Below are 24,553 nucleotides of genomic sequence, written 5' to 3' on the forward strand. Positions count from 1 at the left end.
CCTGTTGGTCGAAAAAGAAAAACGAATAGGAAAGAACAGAGCTACGAGCGGCAAGGACAACGAGCCGGTAACGAGAGAGAACAAAAGGGGCTGGGAGTGGTAGAGCGGAGATTGTTTCATGGTGTTTTCGCGTTCCAAGGTCTCAACGTGGCTGACAAATGTTTCTTTCTTCTTTCTTCTTCTTCTTCTTCTTCTTCTTCTTCTTCTTCTTCTTCTTCTTCTTCTTCTTCTTCTTCTTCTTCTTTACAAACAATGATCGCCGACTGGAGTGATACGCAACTACGTAACATGTGGTGTCCGCGGGCTTACGATAGTTAGGTCTCTCTGTCGCCTCTCTTCTTCGTCCGCGCGATTTCCTCTCGATTAATGCTACGCATCTCGTTACAATTCTCCGTTTCGTGCTACACTTCCACGCGTTGAACGCTTCTCCGTATTTCTCGCTCCTGTACACATGCGCGCGCATATTCTCGTTTTCTCTCTCTTTCACACTATTTCTCTCTCTCGCACTCTATCACCCTCTTGTTTTTCTCCATCGTTAAAAATCTTCCGCAAGGCAGGATGGTCCGCGAACTTTTCACCTTTGACAAACGATCGTGGTGTTCGTAGTGTTAGGTATTTTCTTTTCTTTTTCGTCCGATTCGCGACCACCCTGTGCACACACGCAACGACCGCCTCGTGATTCGTTTACTTTGTTCATTCGTTCTCACGAGGAATTCTTTTTTTCTGCCTTGCTCTCAATCTCTCTCTCTCTCTCTCTCTCTCTCTCTCTCTCTCTTTCTCTCTTTCTATATATAACTATATAAATATATATATATATATATATATATATATATATATATATACACATACATAATATATATATACATATACATTATACTTTATAAAATACATTAGTTTACAAACAACGTGGATTAAGTTGCCGACGTCCCGCGGGAGTTATCACAGCTCAGGCTCGATCGTGGAACAGCTCGACTAAGAACTCTACCCGGGGCAAACTAGTGGAAGAACTCTAGCTCGAGGGAAAAAAAAAAAGAAAAGGAAACCGTGTATCTCTGTTTCGTTCGCGTGCCGCCGTTCGCCTCTCGACTATACTCGATAAATAATATCGTCGCTGATAAGTGTTTTCTATTTTCCCTTTTTTTTTTTTATTATTTTTTTTCCCCGATTTTCTTCGTTTCTCCGAACCGAAGGAGAGGGTCGGCTTCGAACGAGCGACGCGGTCCAAGTGCTCCACCGGACGAGACGTTCGGACGTCGCGATTCGAGCAAATCGCGCGGGATTACTCTGCTCCTCCATCGCGAATCGATACCGGTGACGCCATCTGGTCGTCGCGATTAGAGCAAATCGCGCGGGATCGCTATCCCTCTCCATCGCGTATCGATACCGGCAACGCCATCTGGTCGTCGCGATTCGAGCAAATCGCGCGGAATCGCTATCCCTCTCCATCGCGTATCGATACCGGTGACGCCATCTGGTCGTCGCTACACGCATGCTCGCGACTCCGCTCGAACGACCGAGCTGCGACGAGTCCGCCCGAAGAAACCCGAGACGTTACGGCGGAACGGACGACGGTGGGAGGTAGTTGCGCGCCGACCTTGACCGGCCGAACGATTTCGAACTGATCGGAGTTGGGGAACACCGTGGACGCCGTGCGATAATAGGAGACGAGCTTTTCGAGAGAAGTGTCGTTCGCGCCTTGTTCGTACACCATGGAATGAATGGCAAACTAAAGGAGAAGGAAAATCCGGTGTCTCGTCCGCGCGAGCTCGAAGACGATTTTTAACTCTAGCTCTTTCTCTCTCTCACGCACACACTCACTCTTTCGCGCTCTCTCTCTCTCTCTCTCTCTGTACCGTTACGCAGAAAATAGTGCTACGAACGTAGGACAACGGGATCGTGTTACGGAGCTGCGCAACCGACTGGCAGAGACGTCGATCATCAGAACAATAAGACTATCTTATCGTGCTACATACATATTTACAAAAGCCTCCGTGGCAACGGAGGCAGCTTCCTTCCTTCGACTGTTCCCCGAATCCGAAACGTGCACTAACGCAGGAAGCAACGGGAAGGCGCGTTCGCTCAAAGGACATCTCTTTCGTATCTTTTCTACTGCTTGGCTGTTCACCGACCGAAACTCTCTGTCTCTCTCTCTCTCTATCTTTCTTCCTCTCTCTTCGTCCCAATCCCTCCGCTAAAATTGTTTAAATAAATATGTTTCGTCGTATCCGCGCGGCAAGAGCGCAGCTTTCGCGAACGCGAACTTGCTGGGAACCGATGCGATTCAGAACACGGCTCATGATATCTCTGGTAAGGTCGTGGGTAGTGCATGTTCCGGATGTATCTACAATTGAGGCAAGATCCTGTCAACGAATACCCTCTCTTTCTCCCGGTGCGTCGGGCCGTGGCTACGACTATGCGCTTCTTCGTTTTTTTCTTTCTTTTTTTCTCTCTCCACTCTTCGAGGTTGCGTCGATCACCGAACACGAAGAACGTACAAAGAATTCTGAACGGGTTGGCTGCACGATTTGCAAAAATATTTCTCAACTATCTTCTACGTCTTGCGTTTCCTCTTTTTTCGTTTTTCGTAATTTTCCAAATACTAACTTTTCAACGATTCGGCGGGGATGGGGGACTAAATCTTTCGTTTCCATTACTAGTTACAACGGTAACTGTTCGCGTCCTCGCGCGAGGACAATTGGATGGTATAATCTTTCTTTTACTCTAGGAAGATAAATCTTTAATTTGTTTCCCGTTTCCTAGCGGGAATACGATATACGTTTATGTATACATCGTTTTATCGTGGGACAAGAATCGATATCGAACCGAATCGCGCGCGACGCGTCGTCCCGTGACGTTTCGCGTTCAATCGGACCAAAAACTCGGAGACTGTTAAACGAAACGAAAGTCCGACGAAAGTTTTGCTCCGGTGCTCCGGTCTCCGAAGACCAAAGTGAAAGAAAATTGTCCGGGTCGTTGCAGCGACGTTCTTTCTTCTACCTTCCTCTCACGTTCGGACCCGGCACTCGTCGACAACGTACCGACTCGTACGGAATAATAAATCTGATAAACGAGAAATAACGAGTCGTTACAACGTCAGGATGTTCTCGGACCACAATCTCTTGCGAACCCTCGCCCTCTCGCGTCCCTACGTATCCCTGGAAAAAAGTACAAGTTCACACTCCGATGAACACCCAAGGGTACAAATAACATTAGATTCTTCGGAAAGTCATTTCGTTTTTTTTTTGGTGAAAATGAGACACGATTCTTTTTAGTGTGTATAAAAAATATTTTATCAAATCATACATTCTCCATTTTGGAAAACGAAACGACTTTCCGAACAACTTAATATAATTTGAAACCGGTCTGAAAGGTCCAATACGAACGAAAAAATTAACAATACTGGAAATATTTTTATTCAACTGTTGCAAACACAAGGGATTGTATCAAATGGGAAGAAAATTACAACTCGAGAAAGATACAATTTTTAACCAACAACTCGATATTATTGCACGAGGAATCGAACGCGATATCTTGGGAAAGATTGGTACAGCGAGTCCTCGTCGTGGTACGTATTTACTAACGTTTGCTAACTTCTCGAACTCGGATTCTATGGAAAATATACTTTAAGGAGAACGAAAGATCGATTCTGGAAGGTATCGTCTTCCGATTATCTTCTACGAGCGTGCAAAGATCTTTCTTTCTTCGTGGTACGTTCCTCTCAACCCGGATGTGATCTTTCCTTCTCCGTGCAATACATTTGCGCGAATCGATCGCGCGGAACTCGCTGCACGAGCGAAAACGAAGATGCCGATCGAAAGAAGAGATCGATGAAAAGTGTTAAATAACCCGAATACGGAAGGACGAACGCGCGGTTCGCGATTCAAGGGTATTACAAGGATCGTTACCTTAGAATGACCTTCTCCATCAGCATAGACAAACGACCCTCCGAGTGATTGGCAGGAAGTAAGGACTTGAGGAGTTCCCTGATGAGGGCCTCGGTCATTCCTGGCGAAGTGCGTTCCGCTGTCTCGAATGCACCCCGCAATTCCTCTATCGCGCCTCCGTTCTTGCGAATACCGCTTCCACCCTCGCCATTATTGTCTCTCACCGAATATTGATGCTTCCGTTGAAGCTGCGACAAACAAAACGAACGTATTGGTACAGTTTTGGCGTGGAACGAGACGTTTCGTTTCTAATTGTTTGCACACCGAGGGCTTGTTCGCTATCAGACACCAACGCCTCGAAAAAATTCTTTAAATGGTAAAATTAATCCAGAATGGAACATTTTTATGTACTTTGCATACATGCATTTATACTTTACAAGAATTCATCTGGAATGGAACATTTTTATACATTTACAAGAACTCGAATCTCTGATAATATTTGTTCCATTCCTCGAATCTCTGCTAATATTTACTCCAATATTTTGTTTACAATATTTATTATAATAATTAATATAGTAATATTTCAATTTCAATTTGAATTCCAAACCACCAAGTTGTCCCGGATCGAAAATAGTACTCCTCTCGAGTCCAAAGGGTTAAATCGTTTCCACTTGTCTTCGAAACTAACGATTTTTAGAAAAACCATTTTGAAACGCTGTCTCGTGTCAAGGTAGACAATTTCGTACGAGTATAATTTTGTCTCAGAATCGAGATCGAAGCATCGAGACGACTTTCGTGCAATGTGTCGGTCATCCAGGATTTTAGAGCGGTAATATTAAGGTCGTTCGAGCGAACGCGTGCTTGTGTTTACCCAACGATTTTCCGCGGTAATGTGTCTTCGAAGAATTCTGGTTCGGATATTGCATGCACATTCGGCTTATATGGGTCTCGTGCCGCAATTTTACACCTGCTGCCAATCTCTGCACCGAGATAATTGAACTTTTCCGTAGTTAATCGTCTTAACCTGAATTACTCGAGCTATTACGGTCTACCTTCCGGAGTGTGTCGTTAACGTCGTTACCAACACCGAGGTGTAGAAAACATTTACGTACAGAAGAAACATCCGTCGACTAGATTTTCAAGTAACTTACCCGCGTTATTTCATCGACACGATTCTATTCTATTCTTCCGCTAAATCTAATTCCAAAATTGGCCTCTGCTTTCTTTACAGTTGGAATAATAATACAGCTAGACCTAACCCAGATCCGTAACAATTTTATTTACTTCGGTCTTGACTCACGATTCGTTGAATAAACGTTAAAGGAAATAAAAGAGAAACAATGTCTACGTGGTGCGCGCTCTTACCGAGAAGGAACATCGTTTGTTGATCGAAGCGAAAAATCTTACCAGTTTCTACAACTTTCGCCATGTACGGACGAACTACGGTATTGTTTGCATTAAAAGGATGCAGAGAAATCTAAGCTCCGTTGTTACCTCTAATCGAGTTCAATCTGCAACCTGAAGTTACTCGTAGCCAGTTCAGACCGACTCGTTTCTGCTACCAAACGAAACTGGACACTTCGATTCGAGGATTCGACTTTTACTCGCATCGCGATCTACCGATCAACCAGCATTTCTAATTCTCGTTACAACTATGGCTCACTCTCGCCTACCAACTAAGCAAACAATGCTCGATTTCACTTTTCACCTTCTATCGACGGTACTTTGCCCACATTGTCCAACTTTACACTGCCGACTCGAGAAACGGAGAGACTTTGTCGTTGTTTATCGCGTCTTTCGTAATTATCGTCTCGTACGTTTCTTCTCGTCTTTCACCATTCTTTCTCTTTCTTTTCCCTAAACGACAGCACACCGTGTACGTTATTTCGTAGCCGTACCATTTTTTGCTAAACGTATACCGCGTACAGTTTAAATTCTAGAAAAGCGACACGTAACGATTTACAAACGGACGAAGTTTCCGTATCGCGAATTCGCAATTGCGTGTTCGACAAGGGAAGTTACGTCGACATCGTAACGAAGAGAGACGAGTGGTAACGATAGATCCACAGATTGGTATCCGCAATGTGGAAAGATATTACAATGTACCGCGATCAACGGTATCGGGGATATCGAGACGGAATCGGTTTCATCCGCATCGCGTGACATTACATCGGGCGTTAAATAACAGAGATTGTGCAGCCGGAGTGCAATTTTGTCGGTGGGCTCGGCGGATAATGTGTCACGGCCCCACCTTTTCCTCGTTTGTTCGACCGAAGCTATTTTTAATAAAAGAGCACGCGTTGCAACAATGGGTATCGGTTGGATAATAATATTCATTGGCATTGCACGATACTTTATCAACGTTTAATGTTTCGCGGGGCATCGTTAACGTGTATTCGATAGAGAGGTATTTTTTAAGTAGAAGGTATTATCGAAGGTCTATCGAATTTTAACGTAAGTAACTTTTGGAAAGTGTTCATTGAAATTGAACCTCGAACGATCTTACCGGTTGCAAGCGTTCGGTGCGTCTGTACGAAAGTTGAAAACGTGAACGATGAAAGATATACAGTTTCGTTAATAAAAGTCAAAGTCGTCGTCACTTTCGTGAAAGTAACTCCATCCTGAACCAAGTTACTCCTATCGAAGGACATCGAGACAATTCGAATTCGATTCGAGACATTGCTTCGAACAACCGCTAGATTCAAAGCTAACGGTGTGAAAAGATCAAATGGTACACCCGGCACTTTCAGGTTGTCTCTAAAGTTCTTTCAACGCGTTCGTTCTATCAGCGTACAATTGGAAAATCGTCGCAGACCACGGTGCGTTTGCAGCGATCTTGTTTAACGTTAATTCGTGTTTTTATCGATGCACGAATGAAATCCAACGAATAGACCAATTGAGTATTCCGAACGATGTGTCGCTCGTACGCGACGGTGGTCCGTGACCTCGTATTTCGCGTACTTGTACGGTCGTAAAATATCAAATCATGGCTGTCGCGAATACGTAATGCCGAGTATATAACCCATCGCGTAGTACGTGTCGTTGCAACGAACTTGTTAACGGCCGCTGTCTACAATTTCTAGGACTTCGATGCACTCGCTAATTTCTGGTTGGTCGAAACGAGTTCTACCCGGATAACCGAAGACAAAGATGTAGTTTCAGTTATCCGGGGATTAGCAAAATCACAATTTGGTTTCAGTAATCCGGGGGGATATTATTCAAGACCCAATTTGGTTACAATTGTCCGGAAACGGTTATAGATTCGATTTTGTTTCGGTTATCCGGGTGGTTATCGAAGACTCGATTTCGTTTCAGTTATCCGGGGATTAGCAAAGTCACGATTTGGTTTAGTAATCCGGGTATTATCCAAGAGAAGATTCGATTTCGTTTCGGTTATCCGGGGTGTTATCGAAGATTCGATTTCGTTTCGGTTATCCGGGTTAGGTCTGGGTTATCGAAGACTCGATTTGATATCAGTTATCCGGTGATTATTGTACACGGTCCGTCCTCGAGGGCGATTTACCTCGGAAAGGAGAGGTAAAACGACGTCGGAAAGAGCTGCGCTTCGCGGATGCTTCTGTTCCTGCGAGCTCCTCGGTCTCTGTTTGTCTTCACCGGGCCTATGGTCCACCATAGGTACGACAGGTACGTCCAGTTTGCTACACCTCTTCTCCTTCGAACCAAAGTCCCTCTCGCGGACCTCTCTGTCCCTCTCTCGGCTCTCCCTGTCCCTTGCCTCTCTGGTATCGCGGATCTCCTTCATCTCCCTCAACGAGGAATCCCGATTGAAGTCACGGTAATCGCGATCGTCCCTCTTCTCTCGTGTGTCGACAGGCGGCGGTGGTGCGGCCTCGTGCGGTCGGGACTGAAGACGAAGAAAAGACAATTAAATTTCAGGGATATCGACTCTTTACCGTTAAGATACACCGAACGTGCCACGACTGGTGACTACAGTCGATACAACCAATCTGCGGTGATGTGCGACCGTAGTTACCTGTAACGTGTAACGTAGGATAACCGGTAGGGTACAGTCACGATGCGCGACTATGGCCACCGATAATGTACAACAAACGTGCGACGACGAGTGACACGGTTAGAGTACAGCAAACGTACAACGACCAGCGACCGTAGTAACCGGTAAGATACGGTAAACGTGAAACCATAGGTGAGTCGTTGAAAAGATACAGCGAACGTGAGACCTTTGGGCGATTATAATCACCGTCGGCATCGAAAGGATTAAAAAAGGAACAATGAAATCGCTGCACCGGTCCGGCCCGTTGTTGTTCCAGCGGATCCTCGACGGTTCTTAATTCCACGAGAGTATTTGGGTTTAATTGTACGGAGGATGGGGACGCTTACCGGCGTATGCTTTGCTTGGCCATCGCGCACAGAGTCCCTCGATTCGCTCCTGTAATGGTTCAACGTAGAATCCTTTGGCGGAGACCTCGAGGCCCCGTTTGCGTGTGGCTTCGTTTGCTGATTGTGATTGGAGGATCTGTGGTTCGGTGTGTGTGTTAGGGAGAACGAGGCCGGCTGCTCGTCCAGTGGCAGCATGGGCACTATAGAACCCTTCACCCCGTGTAGACCCTTCACGGTCATTATCCACGGTTCGTCCATGTCGCTATCCTGCTTCGACTCCTCCCTGCAATGGGAACAACGATCGTGACACTTACCATAATTATCCTTATCGACCACTATCTCTCTCTCTCTCTCTCTACGCGTCCAGTTGGAGATCCGTTTCAACACTTTGACGAACGTGCATTTCGCGCGATCGCTACGAGATACTATCTAACGGTAAGCAGTGTACTCTTTGCTCGGAAGCTGTTAACCCGAAGTCGCGTAGTCAGCTTAGTCAGCTTAGTCAATGTAGTCAGCGTAGTCAACGTACTCAGCTTAGTCAACGTAGTCAGCTTAGTCAACGTAGTCAGCGTAGTCAGCTTAGTTAGCGGAGTCAGCGTAGTGAGTCATCACTGTTTACTTAAATAAAATTCCTACACTATAAACACCGCGAGACCTCGACAGATAAACAACAAACTTTGGCTGCAATCGTGTGAATTACTTCCTTGACTGTTGAGCTTTTCTCGAAAATCAGCCGTTGAAAGAAAAGTATATTCGCATTCGAAAATTATCGAATTTTTATACGTACATATAAATGTATTTTTTCTCATTCTAATTTTACTTTCGTGTTATTGCTCGTACAATTGTTTACACAAATGAAAACTGTAGCAGCGAATTACTTCTGATAAGAAAACTTAGACTTTTCGAGCTTTTCTTTCAAAATTCTCAATCGTTCCATATTGGATACCGTTCCTTTTCTATTTTTCCCTGTACTTTCGAAACGTTGAAACTTTTTCGCGTAAATATTCATCGATAGATATCTCCAACGGATGTTCGAGAAGCTATACATCAACGACGACCGGTCGTTACTGTAACCGTGTCCTCTCATAGGAGAGTTCAATCGATTCGCGTTTGAATCACTCACGAGTCCGAATTTTCGCTCTCCGTCTCGGATTCCTCGCTGCGCTGGGACTTCCACTTCTTGTACCGGTCTATGAGGTCGATCAGGTACGAGTTCTTCTTCGCCTTCCTGATGAACTGGAACTTTAATAGTTCTTTCGCCGTTGGCCTCTGAAGCAATCACGAAAAGAACGATTCATTGACCCGGCCGCGTGAAGAAGCGGCGAACGATACAATTCGTGTCACGGTACGTATCGCAACAGCACGAACATCGTATCTTCGAAACTCGATATCTACCACATACGAGACTGATAGAACAGTATTCTCCGTTTCGTCGAGCAACGTAATTCTCATCGAAGTAAGTACAATTTACGCAAAACGTTTCGAAGCAACGTTCTCGTGCCATCGGCCCGAAATGGCCGCAAGATCCGCACAAATCTCGATTCGTCGACGAGTGAGCGCAACGTGACAAAGAAACAACGCGCGGATGATCTCGATCGAGAATCGAAGCGGGAGGGTTGGTTTCATGCGCGTAAGTACGAGTGAGTTTAAACGAGTGAGTTTAAACGAGCGAGAGTCCCTTGTCTGTAACGAGGTTGCGTACTTTACGGTGCAAACGTTACACGCGAACGCCTAGACAGTGTCGAGTCGCGTTATCATCGTTTTAAATGTACTTCTAGGCGATGAAAAACTTTTTGCAAGAATAATTCTTTTTCACAAGGACCTCGTGTCCACGCTCTCGCGATACATCGATCAGTTTTCAACCAGCGGGAAGGGATATCTTTCGGAGGGATTTCCGTGGTAGTTTACCGGTGACAAAAGCAAGCTACGTAGATCTCTCGCGAGGTATCGCGACGACAGGATGGAAATTAGACGAGCGGAGGTAACTTTGTATCCCGTTTGACGTAGGAGAGAAGATATCGACTCACGTTTTCGGGGTCCTTGTTCAGACAGGCCTCGACGAACTCCTTGAACTGCTTGGTGTAATTTCCGGTTAGTTGCGGGGGATTGTTCTTCGGTATGAGGAACAGGACCCTCATGGGATGCAGCTCGCTGTTCGGTGGTTCTCCCTTGGCCAATTCGATCGCCGTGATGCCTAACGACCAAATGTCAGCCTGCGGAACGAGCGTTCTTCGTTTTACGAGTCCGCGAGGTGTTAACGAGACGCTAACGACTCCGTGACCGCTCTTTGCGCCTTCTGGATGCCCGCGAGGAACATCCAACAGACGAACCAGAGACTGTTTCTTTTATCTCTCGCGAGCGCTACTTTTCCACGCGCGAAAATAAACCCCAAGCTCTCGTCAACTTCCGTTAGGTTAACTTCCGGACCTTCGGATCTTTCCTTCTCTGTCCTGAACTCTCTAACAAGTAAATCGGGACATTTTCTCCCGATTTGTCCCCAATCGACCCGTATGGATAATTTTGCGAATCGACAAGTGAGACAAGTCGACGATTTGTTCAAATGTTGGGCGAACGAGATTTTTTTTCTTAATTAAAGTATCGTTCGTGCATCGAGACCGTGTTACAAGAGTTAACGAGTAAATCGAGACGCCATTTTCTCCCGATTTGTCCCGAATCGACCCGTATGGATAATTTTGCGAACCGACAAGTGAGACAATTCGACGATTTGTTCAAATGTTGGGCGTACGAGATTTTTTTTCTTAATTAAAGTATCGTTCGTGCATCGATACTGTGCTACAAGAGGGGCGAGTATATGATGTTCTCTGTGAAGTTAATATAGGTTTTTGAAAGTTTGTAGAACAGATTTGCAAAATGCACGGATGGATAAAAAAGAGGAGGAAGTGTTAACGATATCGTGTTACATGATTCGCATATTTTGCCCGTTACATCGAAACTCTACTCGTGGAGTGGCGTGTTGTAAGAGGGTCGAGTGTACATCATTGGCGTTCTCTGTGGATGTAATATCGCCTTTTACGACTGTGGCGGTCCGCGGCACAGGTGTCCGTGTTACAAAAGGCACGCGGACAAGAAAGGGACTGGATTAAAGTTTCCAGAAGTTGTTCCTCCGCGAACAACGAAATCGTGTTTAAAGCCGACTGAGCAAAGTAAGTGGTGGAGTAATGAAATTAAAGCTGCGGAATTACGGTGGCTCGACCGTATACCCGGCGAACGTTCGTCCCGTGAAAACTGTAATAACGAGATGAAAAATACGCTCCGACCATCGTTAGAACCCACCGTTCCCATTCGCTTAATTACCTTGGAATCGTAGGCGGACTGTTTGATTACTTCCGGTGCCATCCAGAACGGCGTCCCGACGAAAGTGTTTCGTTTACTGGTCGTGTTGGTCAACTGTCCCGCCACACCGAAGTCGGCCAGCTTAACATCACCCATTTCGCTCAACAGAACATTCGCCGCTTTTGAAACGAAACAATGCACAAGTTTAACCAAACGATAACTACTCGAACGTTCCTACGTTGATATATCGGTTTCGAAATTATTATCTTTTCGTTATTGAAACGAAACAACGTACAAATTTAACCAAATCAATATAATATCTCAAAACTTGGTTCTCGAACTTGTACAGTTCTTCGATCGGTCGATTCGATGGTAGTTACGTAAATCTAAATCCATTGAACTATGAAATTTCATCGAAACAGACGTGGATCACGTTCGAGACGAATGGAAATATTAGGTTGCGCGGAAAATGATTTCGTTTTACAAAATGTAGAATATATAATTTAACAAAATGTTCGTACGCTCTAAAAAAAATCGTGTTTCATTTTCACCAAAAAAACGAAACGACTATCCGAAACAACCCAATATTTTCCGGAGAGATCGAAAACTTTTCAAGATTCAAGATCGCCGAGTTCCGGTTCACGGTTACGCGAGTTATCCTCGTCAAGCGACGTTAAAAACATATTATTTTTCCGCCCCCTTCCCCTCTTCTTTTTCCAGCAAATGCACCTTTAATATCGCGATGAAGCTTCCGTTCGCTGTGAAGATAATCCAGCCCTTTGAGCACCTCGCGCAATATCACCGCGATGTGCATTTCCTCGAAGCTACCGGCCTTCATCAAGTCCAGGGCCGAGCCGCCACCCAAGTACTCCATAATAATCCATAGTTTCGTTCCCTGCAAACAGAGAAAGATTCACGACTGTACGTATTCGTCTGGAAAAATACGCCGCGTCTGGAAACTTCGTTTCCCGTTTCGGTCGCGAAACTGTCAGGGCGATGGTTCCTCGTTTCTTTTTTCCCTACCTTCCCTCGTCCCTTCAACCCTGTGACGCCACCCCTGGCCAAATTAGCGAAAATGGTTCTCGAATGCCAGAAACGACTCTACTTCGGAGAAGTAGTTTTCAGGGACCACCTTGAGACGACAAAGGGATTGAAATTTGACTTTCTATCGGTGTCAAATTCGAATACGAACCATCGAGTGCAATTTTCTAATTCGTGCAGAGATTCGACGAGTCGTTTGAATCTTATTTTGGGATACGTTTCTTGCAACAATCGATCAGCAATGGTAAATATATATTCTATTGTGTTGTTTGGAAAGTCGTTTCGCATTTTCGGTGAAAATGAAACACGATTTCTTTAGAATGTTTATACCTCTAAACTATGAAATCATACATTCTTCATTTTGGAAAACGAAGTCACTTTCCGAACAACCCAATAGTTTATAGTAATGGTATAGTAAGTCATCAAATATTACCCTACATTTGGGTAATAAGTAATACGTTTCCGAACAACCCAATACATATTTGTTTAAATTTTACTCCGAAAGTACTCGCGACGCGAAGATTGGTCGACGAAAAGGGGGTCAGGAGAGACCCGGATCGTACTTAGTCCATCGTTCTGCGCCCTCGACTCTCTCGGGGCACGTCACCATTTTTTTTTTTTTTTCAAATTATATTCGCCATTCGCAAACGCATCTTCGAGGCATCGATCTTTGTTGCCCGAATGGCCGTGCCTTCCTGGATAATTATATCCAACATCGATGTCCAATCGGTGTGCCACCGGTGTTACGCACCGCGAGATAGTCGAGGCTGACTCATCCGTTATCCGATAATCGAACGATTGTTCAATGGCTCGCACAAGGATGCTCAAGATTCGCGCTGTTTGGTCACCGGCTCGTGAAAGAATCACCAAGCAAGCGAGCGCGATCCGGAGCAGGATGATGACTCGTGCATAACCGAGTATGGTCGTCGTCTCTGCCGGAACGAAAAGGCAAAGGAAAGAGAAAGAACGATAGTCAAGGTAATCGCGACACGGAGACAAAGAAACGTTGCTCGAATCGATCGATTCAACCTTTGCCCACGGAGAGTTTCAATTTTCTACGAACAACAATCGGCCCGTGAATAATCCTACGTCTATTTGGGTACGTCTTCTAGCACTGCATTTGCAACGTCTTCTATGTGCATTTAGAACTGTCTTTACAATGCTTCTTCAAAGTTTGTCCAAGGTTAGTTACATTCGGTGAAAATTATTCCTCGAAAGTTACATTGGATGAAAATTATTTGTACACAACTGTAGATAAGTACATTGTGTTATCAGTTTAAATAACAGAATCGATGAATCGACATAGGAATAACAATCGTGCCATGAATAATCCTAAGCCTACTTGGGTACATCTTCTAGCACTGCACTTGCAACGTCATCTATGTGCATTTCGAACTGTCTTTACAATGCTTCTTCAAAGTTTGTCCAAGGTTAGTTACATTCGATGAAAATTATTCCTCAAAAGTTACATTGGATAAAAATTATTTGTACACAATTTTAGATAAGTACATTGTGTTATTAATCAGTTTAAATAACAGAATCGGTGAATCGACCTGTATGCATCGTGTAGCTGCAAGAAAAAAGTTTACACTCTTACGCGAAAGCGAAGAGTTTCGCTAACCGATAAAGCTTGGAAATATTGTTCCGACTCGAAACACGCTGCTGCAATGCAAACCGTAGCCACGTGAACGCATTTGGAAATACTTAAAATACCAGAGAATCGGCTCGGCGTCGGGATACAGACACTGCAGATTCGATAGTGCAGCACCAGTCGACGGTCATAAATTAAAAGGCGCCGTTCGACCACCCTGAAACCTTGAATGTTTCCCTTTCGATACTTTGTATCCTTCTCTTTGATCTTCTCGCTCGCATTTCCCTTCCCCTGACCTCTCTTGACACTCGTCTTCTCACATCGCTCCCTTACCTTTCTATATTTTCCTAAACGTTCAATCCTCTACCAACTGTTTCCAATTTTCTTCCTAGTGGCTCCTACTGCTCCACCATTTCGAAGCTACGAGAGTTCAGCTGGTAAACAAAGACGCGCAATCCAAAGAGAACAATCTCAATGCACCTTGAGATATTATCCTACACTGTTACCCCACGACCACCTACTCTAACCAGATCTGCTTCGATAGTTTCTCGACAACCATCTACCCTAACCAGATCTGCCTCGATAGTTTCTCGACAACCATCTACCCTAACCAGATTTCCTTTGATAGTCCTTCGACAAACTTCTACTTTCAACAGGTAATCACCTGCGTTAACGGATCTTCGCAGATCCAAATCATTCGTTAGACGACTGTCTATCTTCGCGTTCATTACTTTGCAAGTTTTACTTAAATTGTATCGCGCTGATTATTATTTTTACATCGCGCGTAATCGATTCGATCGAGCAGGATTTGCGAAACGAGAACTCTAGAAATATTGGGTTGTTCGGAAAGTAATTTCGTTTTTTTTTTGGTGAAAATGACACACGTTTCTTTTTAACTGTATAAACATTTAATTAAATTATACATTCTCCATTTTGGAAAACAACCCAATATCTTCTCATCGTATTCGAATCGTCGAGGATGGGTGCGATAAAACTTGGTATCGGACGGTACAGTGAATTAAAAGTTCCTAAAGATATCTAGGTTACTTTGCCTTTAACTCTATTGATCGAAGATTACAAACTAAAAACATCTACCCTATGCCAACGCTACTAGGGGAGTTGACCACGGAATAACTAGCCTCCTGTCTTACTCGAATCATTAAAATTGTCTCTGGTCTAATCTCCAGCAATTGCAGGACGTTTGGTTCGTTTCTGCTGCTGGAGTTTAAAACAATTCCACCAGGGACGCAAATCGGAGAACCGTGATCCCACGTTCGAACGAAAGAACTCCTTAGAGTTCAAGAAGCAACGAATCCTTCGTCTCGAAATCCTTCTCGATTCGAAACGTGTCTAGAGAATTTCACCAGGAACGATTCCAGCGATACGTGGAACAGATCCTGGCTCGAATTCGTCCTAAATCAAGCGAAAGAAGGGGATAAGAGAGACGAGAACTGTTTCGATCTCTCGATCGTGGTTCAGCCGTCGCGAAAGGACGCGCGGTTGACGGCGTCCGCCACTTTATGGGGTATAATTTTCACCATAGCTCGGTCCCTCGCGCGGCCCCACGGTCGTCCAGGCCGTGCAGCAGGCCCCGTATTCACCGGTACGGGGTGAGCGTGTACGGTTGCCCATAAAATGGCACCATTTATCATCGTGGTACGGTCAAACGGCGCAACGCAACGCAACGCAACGCAACGCAACGCAACGCAACGCAACGCAACGGGCCAGCTGCGTTTATTCTCATGTAGATCTCCGTACGACGTAGGTGGCCGTAGTCGTTGGCGAGGGTTCGTTCAACCCGGTTTTCAACCGGGCCACTTCTGCAGACGCAACCAGGGGGTTGTTAAATCATTCCCCTATCCGGCAGACACTTCTTTCTCCCTTCGCGTTTCGCTTCGAGAACCGAAAGAAGGGAACGGGGCGATGGTGGCGGCGGGGGTGTTGAACGAGAGCCACCGTGGAAAGGTATTACGACGCTTTTCTTGGATTTCACTTAGCCAACGGGGGTGGGTCTGGTACGGTTGCTCTTTTTACGCCGTAGGAATTCCCTCGAACGTTCGCGCGCGTGCCGAAGAAGAAGAAGAAGAAGAAGAAGAAGAAGACCTTGCCTCTCGTCCTCGTACGAAGCGAACAGAAAAAAAAAATAAAAGAAAGAGCGAAAAAAGAAAAAAAAAAAAAAAACGTCTGGCTTTCGAATCATTTTCGTCGCGCGGTACGAGAGAGAAAGAAGGTCGTCTTCGCTACGAGGTTCCCCGACGGGGTGGTTTTTAATTAAGAACGACAAACAAACGCGTCGGGATTAATTGCTCGCGGTTCTAATAAGCGCGCGAGCTACTTTCGACGCGAAACGTCACGCTTCGGTCGGCGACGAGCACGTTTTCGAGTACGACGAGCTTCGGAATTCTCACGCCTACGACCGTCTCGGACCCCGAAGTATGTTAATTTGCGATCCGTAGAGACGTAACGCGATACGAGGGCCCGTTTCACGTCGTTACTTCGTCATTCGATAACCCGACGCGCGAATGATTAAAACAAAATACGACGTTAATCCTATCGTTCGCCCGGCGGCGTTTTCGTTCGTCGCTTTTACTTCGCGCGGGTTGTTTTCGCGATTCTTTTATCTCGGGGACAGAGGGACGACTGCTGAATGAAGGAACGAAGGAGAGAGAGAGAGAGAGAGATGCTTTTCAGTTTAATGAATGTCGCCTCGCGTTAAAAACCGGCCGCGTCACGAGCGTGTCACGTCTGGTATGTCGCATTCAGCCGCGTTCCTCGAGGAACGCGCGCTTCAAAGCGTCGACGTATAAAAATAAGCAATCCCTTGGGCCGAACAAACGGACTCTTACCAGGGGCCTAATTTTCCGTGACATTTTCGCGAAATGCGCGCGAACGCGACGTGTAATTGAACGTACGTGTGACAAACATCGTTCGGGAAACGCGGTCTTTGATCCTACCTCGGCGAGCACCGGGTCCGTTGTGACCCGTCGACTGATTCACGATTCACGTGACGTAAATAAGATGCACATTGCATCCTTGATACCAGAAACTTGCGTAAATGTTAATAAGAATCGTGTACAGGGACAAACATTTATTGAAATTATCGGCCTTTACAGATTACGCAATCTCTTGATATTTATATCGTGTAGTTGTTACACCGTCGTGGAATCAAAGTTTGAACAATTTATTAACAATGTCCTAGTATAAATAACGATTTAAAATATTTCGTTGAAGTATTCTTCGTCGTGATGGAATTTTTCATCGAGCTCCAACCGACATTGTCAAGGCTAAACATATCGATTATCGATTTACAAATGTTCATCACGATGATTTTTCTATCTAGAGAAGCGATTAATTGAATTTCGACGTTTTTAAGTAAAAAATACAACTCCTAGGTGTATTGCGTAAATTATAGGAATTAAACAAATGTTAACTTAATACAGCAAATAAACAATTATTACTTTTCATGCTTTAAAACTTTACGAAACACGTTTTTACTACGAATCTCGATCAAAATTAATTTCTATAAGTTACTTAATCACTTGTAATGCATAAATAAGATGCACATTGTTCGATGAATATTGGGAACATCCGTAAATGTTAGTAACAATCGCAGAAAAGAATAAACATTCACCGAAACCGTTCGCCTTCGCAGATTTCGCAATATCTTGATGGTTATTTATCATATTTATTACCAATCGTTGTAGGACCGTAGATTAAACAATTATTAACAATGTTCTAGAATAAATAATGGCTAAAAAGCCATAAATTTCTGGAAATTTTCGATTAGATTGAACAAAGACAATCGAAGTAACGGTAAGTGACCTTGTGGTGGGTATATAAGGAGTCGGCGGTTTTCTTAAATTTCATTCTCCCGGGAGCCGTCGAGGTGGACGGACGTCTCCATTTTAGGTATCTGGACCCTCCGCGGATGACCATGGACACCGCTTGCCCTCTTGGTAACCGGTACTGACCGCTGATAGGCGGTGGTCAGTACTGGTGACCATTCTCTAATTTTTTTTTTTTCAATTTTGTTTCTTTGTTTAATTTATTTTATTTGATCTCTGATTTCATTTGTACTTGTTTCTCCATATTTATTTTGTTGTCACTGCTTGCTTTATTTTCTTTGTTTCTGCACGACCACTGTACTTAACCATTGACTCGCATATTCTGTATTAATTTGTTTATCGTGTCTTGACTTATTTAACATTTATCAATTTAGCTCCATTAGGTAGATATATCAGAAGACAAAAAACGAAGGGACTGCTAATTTTAAGTGTAGTCTAAGTTAGTTTTAAGGCCACCATGTACGAACATTTGTGCTCTGCCGAGCAATTATCCAATCTTTAGCTTATTTTTGCTCGCTTCCTCGTTCCTCAACCCGGTCACCACTGTTTCTTATACAAGCAAGTGGCCGGCCGTGTAAGTGGTCCGAACGGTCTATCGCCGTCTCTTCCGGTGTGTCCGCTTCCAGAGGGGGCATGTTGCGAGCACAGGAGTAGGCATTTTTGCCGGTCCCTGCGAAAGCCTCCAAAATAAGACCCTCTCGTCGTAAAGATGGAGAAACGGGGCACTCCTCTAGGGGAGTGGTAGGCGTCGTTCGTTTTCTCTGGAATCGGAACCACGGAGGGGAAACGGGATAGACCTAGTAGGACCAACTGCACGGTTCGTGTCGCGTATTCCCCAATTTTGCCCCATTTTTCCACAATGTAATTGCTCGGCAGAACTAAACCAGGAGATCGAAGGAACATTGATTCCTTCCATCTCTGCAGTTTAGTAATTTCGTTTGTACCGCGTATCGAGGGAGATCGATGGAACATTGATTCCATCTATCTCTCTCCGGGTCTCCGCTCGCAGCAACCTCCACGCGGTGAGACCTGGTAATCGGTATTACTCGCGACGAACTTATAGTTCTAGGTCGCGGGTAATACCGAGCTAATGGCTGCGAATTTGGAATACTACGCGAATGCAATTTCTGTCAATCGAAATTGATCAAGATGTGCATCATAGCTCAATGATCGATACTTGCCAAAATACGTGAGAAAAAAGGAGAGAATTCTAAAGTATCGAGAAAAAGGCAAACATTCGTTCACGAATCAACCTATGCTTTATACGTAATGGGTCTTTGTACCAGATAAATGAAATAAAAAATTTCAAAAATAAAAAATCTACGCTTGGGTCGGAATGGATTACTCGAGGGTTAACCCTAAAATTGGAGAGATGCATTTACCGATGACAAAATGGGTATATTCGTAGCGATCGAACTCGGAACTCGAGTCGGTTGAACGAAAAAACGACTGAAAAATCCCTCGGAGAGGATTTCATCGAAGGTCTACGCTCGCACAGAGGGTAGGAAGGATCTCTAAAAGAGGAGTTTCGGGTTTGCCGGGCCGTGGTCAAGTCCTTTCACGACCCTTTCTTCGATTTTCCATCGTTCCTCTTTCCACGACATCGTGCAACGACTCCGACGAGAAACGCGGTTAAACTTTTCTAACGATCCACGCCCTCCTCGTTCTCGACAACTCGCAACGAAATCAGGAAACCCTTTTAGCAGCTGTTAGTCCATTAACTCGATCGAGTTTCACCACGGCGACGTTTCCTTGAAAAATCATCGCGTCGTCGATGAATTACCAAAGGGAACAACCGTGTTCCTCGGATCGAGAATCAATGCCACAATTGGAATCGGAGCGACGATCGTTATCCTTTAAACAACAGGAGCGTCCTCTTCCACAAATATCAATTGTCAAATTTAAAATAATTCATCCGTATACGATCGTTTGCATATCTTTATACAATATTCGATCAGATTCGGAGATAGAATACTTCAATTTTTATATTTTCTGGTCACACTTTAGTAGCTCGTCGATCCTTGGAAGTTCGTCAATTTCGTAAAGTTTATCGATGAAATATAAATTTCTGTCGAGAAACATCGATCGAACGTTACTTTTAATTTCTGTCACGTATTATCGATCCCCTGTTGGACGTTAACCGGCCAGAGTTACTTCCGTTTGTAAAAACTGCGACACAGTGGGTGTAAAACATACGCAAATAGAGAAACGTCGATCGGACAAATATTACGCGATTTTCCGTACGTCGTATCGGCGAATGGCGAAAAAGATGGTCCGTACGGAGCGAGCAAAAAGAATACCGGACGAACGAATGATTAATGGCCGATTTTGCTTCTCTATCGCGTGTCCTTTTGTTCCTGTGTTTCGCGAAACAGCAGGCGTGCCCGTGGCAGTGATGAACGACGCGACGGAATTAATCTTCGCTTCTACGATATTCGAGTCCCTCATAGGCCATTTTTCGGGCACGAGCGAACCGTGGAATTAAACGTCGATAAATCGGGATACCTTCACCTGGCTCGATTCGACCGAACACGCTACCGAGAACGCTACTACTGTATCGTTTCTCTTTTGTTTCGCTTTCTTTCGAAAAATCGCTACGCTTGGGTTGGTCGAGTCGTATCGTCACTCGCGTGAAAATTTCGCGACGATGAGAATTGCAATAGCACGAACCCTCTGCACTCGAAGCTTCTCCCTTACCAGAAACTAGCACCTTAATCTTCCGAATCGTGTAATTCATTTCAAACGGAACATTTTCGTTTCAAATACATACGTTTACATATACATACATGTACATATACGTATGTCTACATCTCACGAGAAAGTAATAATTGAATTTTAATTTCGATTCCAAGCCCACGATGGTTTCCCGAATTGGAGTAAGTGCACCGAGTTAAGTATCGATCGAGGATCGTTTCTCGAGTGGAAAGGGTTAAAACTGAAAATTTTTCGAACGGTTAAACGGTGAATATTTTTCCTCGGTACCGCGCACACGAGCGGTAATCGCGAGGATTCTTCTCCCTTGGTAGCCGATATTCGAAAAGCGGCCTGTAATTACGTTCCGAGTTGGTTGGAATCTCCGCCGCAAAATGACGACAGGGCGTAGGTTTTTCCAGTTCCGAGTCGGTCGCGATGACGGGTTGAGCAACGTTAATCGCGTATTACGATGCAACGAAGCGCGGGGGAGTTTTTTCGCAAGGTAGGAAGGGGAACCAAGCGTCGAATAAATCGCGTGGTCTCTTGAGACGGGACAACGGGCCGCTACGGACCAAGTTTCAATTTCAGCCGGTGGTCGATTAAGCGACTATCGTTACGAAACGAGGAAGACGCGTCGCGAGGGTATCGCAACAAAGAATTCATCGTTGTTCGGTCGTCCCGTAGCCGCGGATCTATTCTTAGATCGAAGCCATTAGGAAATTGACCGACTAATAATAGCAGCGGCTCGAGTTGCGAGGAATCGCAACGTGTTGCGTAAAGTCATCCTCCTTGGGGCGGTGTTCGAACGATTCGGCTTCGAAAAATCGATCAATCTCTCCCGGTGCGGGCTGTCCCGATCGTCACCGGTCGATTTCAATTGCGCGTTAGTTTTCAATCGTCGAACCGATTCACTGGAAATTCGACCAGTGTCGTTTAGACGAATGGGAAATTGATCGTGGAAAAGCACACGGTGAAAGAACGCGTGGGAATTATTCAGGCGGGTAACGAAAAATCGCGATTATGCGGAAACGTCGTGGAAAATTTTGGGGAAAGATCGGTCGTTTGTCAAAATAACCGAGGCGACCGTTTGGAAGGTATTCGGTTCGGTTATTAACTCCCAAGTTTGTACTTTTAAATAAGATAAAAAATGTCGAGATTGCTCGAACCGTTTCAGTTTTATTCCAAAAGTAAATCGACCGGTGACGATCGGGACGGACACTGTATATTTTTCCGAGGACGGTGCTACTGTTCTACGAACACGTGCAAAGTTTCATGCAGTTTGTACGCTCTAAAAAAGTCGTGTTTCATTTCCACAAAAAAAAAAAGAAAGAAAAAAAACGAAATGACTTTCCAAAGAACCCAATAATTATCAAGAAACGCGTTAGGACGAATGCGAGAAAGAAAACCGACGACGAAAGGGTAGGATGATTCTCAACGATTCTTCGATTGTAAAAAAAATACGAACGTCGAGGGGTTAAAGAGACAAGGACGATACGATCGTAATTCCACCGCGAGGCCGAACGGTAGGTCGCGTAATAAGCGTCCAATTAGATTCGCTCGTTCGTAAAACCCTAGATGCCTTCTGGTTCCAGTTGGAGCGAGTCGCGAGTACGCGGCGACGTCGACGACGACGACGACGACGACGACGACGACAGAGGATCGTCTTTTGTTCGAGAAACAATGAGGCCGAGCGTAATGGGAGTAAAGTCGCGGGAACGTCGTAGGATCCTGTACCGATATTCCGCGCGGAATCGCGACTGCGTCGATTCCGGTGGTCCGTAGGAGTAGCGGGCAGGAATGGTAGGAGACCGAAAGAAAAAAGGCGAATTACACCCAGACCGAGTGAAATGAATTATTTCGAACAGAAGGTGGCTCGGTGACGGAGGGGGGACAATTACGACGGGACGAGGAGGCTCGAAGAATGCTCGATTGTCAATTCGAACGTTTGTAATTACTCGCGGGAAAAATGAAAGGGGGGAAAGAAACGGCATTAAATAACGACGCGCGAGAAAGAACGACGAGAATAATCGTCGAACGACGTTCAAGGAACGGAGCGACACGCTCGGCGTCGCTCACGGTGAACAATAATAATCTTCGAGGGAAGGAGGCGCGGTGTGGAACGGAGAGGCGAAACGGAGACGAGGAGTGGAAAAAGAGGGAAAAGAACGAGCGAGAAAACACCGAGAGAAACCGACGAGAGAAGAGAATCCCGACGATAACGCCCCTCGTCGTCCGCGATGCATCCGGATTGAGAAACTCTAAGGAGTGTCACCGAAGTACGATGTCTGTGTTGTTATTGCTCGCCTCGACCTACCTACCGAGAAACGTGTCTCCGAACCGCGCTTTTCTCGCGAGAAAACTACAGACTACGGTGGTATTCTCGTTCGTGATTTCGAAACCAGACGCGAAACCACCGGAGCGCGTTCTACTCGTCGCGGATCCACGAGAGAACGACACTCTTTGGTGAATCGAAACCGAGGTTTCGAATCGGGTTACGGTGAAGAGGAGGAATCGACATCGATCAGGAGGAATACACAACGGGGAGGAATTAACCCTTATCCATTGAGCGTGGGAAAATATTTAACGAAACGGTGTTACGAGGAAACCCGGGATTTTTACCAGCGCTGGAACAAACTCGAGGAATCTATCCGATGAACGAATCTACAGCGATCGTGTATCGCTGGAAATAATGATACTTCGGGATGAAAATACTCGCAACCGAGTGTTTTTCATTTACAACGAGGTAACTGGAAACGAATGCGAGTTTGTCGATTTATTTCGTGGGGATACGATCTCTCGTTCCGGTTGGAATTTTCGAATTATCGCTCGATCCGAGTATCCGATTCGTCGAGACGACGAGTCGTCGACGAGACGATACTCCTCGATGGAGGGTCTAGAAGTAATTTTACGAATAATAATTGTACATTTAATTCGAATCTTCGAATTTCGCTCGGTCCCGACTCGTCGAGACAACGAATCGTCGACGAGACGATACTCCTCGATGGATCGTCGCGTGGTCGCGAGGATCGAGAGGTAATTTGAAAAATAATAATTGCACATCCGTGATAACGAAACAATGAAATATCATTGGTCGGGCACGTGTTGCTGGCGGCTGGTAGCACGTGGGCGCGTTTCGTTCGGTAATGGTACGGCGAACGAGTCGAGAACCTTGCCAGGACAAATATGGTACTCGTGGAGCAACGTTGGAGCGTTATCTCGAGATCTCCGCCGATCCGACCGCGTCGACGTTTATTAATCGTGCACCGCGACGCGAAGATCCGCAAACTCGCGCGTCAGCGGATTCCGTGGAAAGCGACCGAGCCGAGAGGAAAACGAGCCGAGAGCACCGGGACAAGCCGAGGGAACCGCGAGGGAGTGTCTCGATAGACCGATAACTGTTGTTGACCGAGCCGATCGACTCGACAACTGTTCCCGAGAGACAGGAAGAGAGACCCAGAGAGTAGCGGACACACCTCTCACGCGACGATCGCACGCGTAAACGTACGCGCACGTTTCCTTCGTCGAGTACTTCCTCATTCAGAGTAGATTTCTTGCTACGCGCTGAGAGACAACTTCCATTCGCGATAGATGGCTCTGGTCCACGTGACAACGTGTAGTTCAATTTGATCTACGCGTTGGGAGCCAAGTTCGATTCGCGATAGATGGCTCTGGTCCACGCGAAAACGTGTAGTTCGATTCGATCTACGCGTTGAGAGCCAACTTCGATTCGCGATAGATGGCTCTGGTCCACGTAACAACGTGTAATTCAATTTCATCTACACGTTGAGAGCTAACTTCGATTCGCGATAGATGGCTCTAGTCCACGTGAAAACGTGTAGTTCGAT

At 45.3% G+C, this 24,553-nt stretch overlaps 2 protein-coding genes across 2 annotated transcripts in view; one reads left to right on the forward strand and one right to left on the reverse strand.

The window, feature by feature from the left end:
- Nucleotides 1-1,165: 1,165 nt before the first annotated feature.
- Nucleotides 1,166-24,553, reverse strand: part of LOC143153247 (uncharacterized) — a 52,715-nt gene continuing 29,327 nt past the window's right edge. The window contains exons 3-10 of the mRNA XM_076324230.1: nucleotides 12,267-12,432; nucleotides 11,559-11,716; nucleotides 10,271-10,456; nucleotides 9,367-9,512; nucleotides 8,244-8,526; nucleotides 7,408-7,749; nucleotides 3,906-4,132; nucleotides 1,166-3,155 (exon numbers count right to left, since the gene is read on the reverse strand). Of these exons, the coding sequence (XP_076180345.1) occupies nucleotides 3,146-3,155; nucleotides 3,906-4,132; nucleotides 7,408-7,749; nucleotides 8,244-8,526; nucleotides 9,367-9,512; nucleotides 10,271-10,456; nucleotides 11,559-11,716; nucleotides 12,267-12,432 (1,518 nt within the window). The 3' untranslated portion in view covers nucleotides 1,166-3,145. The remainder of the gene's footprint in view (nucleotides 3,156-3,905; nucleotides 4,133-7,407; nucleotides 7,750-8,243; nucleotides 8,527-9,366; nucleotides 9,513-10,270; nucleotides 10,457-11,558; nucleotides 11,717-12,266; nucleotides 12,433-24,553) is intronic.
- On the forward strand, nucleotides 15,171-17,151 carry LOC143153233 (uncharacterized). Its single transcript, XM_076324209.1, has 2 exons — nucleotides 15,171-16,134; nucleotides 16,211-17,151. Exons 1-2 carry the CDS (start codon nucleotides 15,805-15,807, stop codon nucleotides 16,442-16,444), a joined length of 564 nt encoding a protein of 187 aa, XP_076180324.1. The 5' UTR covers nucleotides 15,171-15,804; the 3' UTR covers nucleotides 16,445-17,151.

This window comes from Ptiloglossa arizonensis, chromosome 12 (genome assembly GCF_051014685.1).
Source record: "Ptiloglossa arizonensis isolate GNS036 chromosome 12, iyPtiAriz1_principal, whole genome shotgun sequence".
Lineage (NCBI taxonomy): Eukaryota > Metazoa > Arthropoda > Insecta > Hymenoptera > Colletidae > Ptiloglossa > Ptiloglossa arizonensis.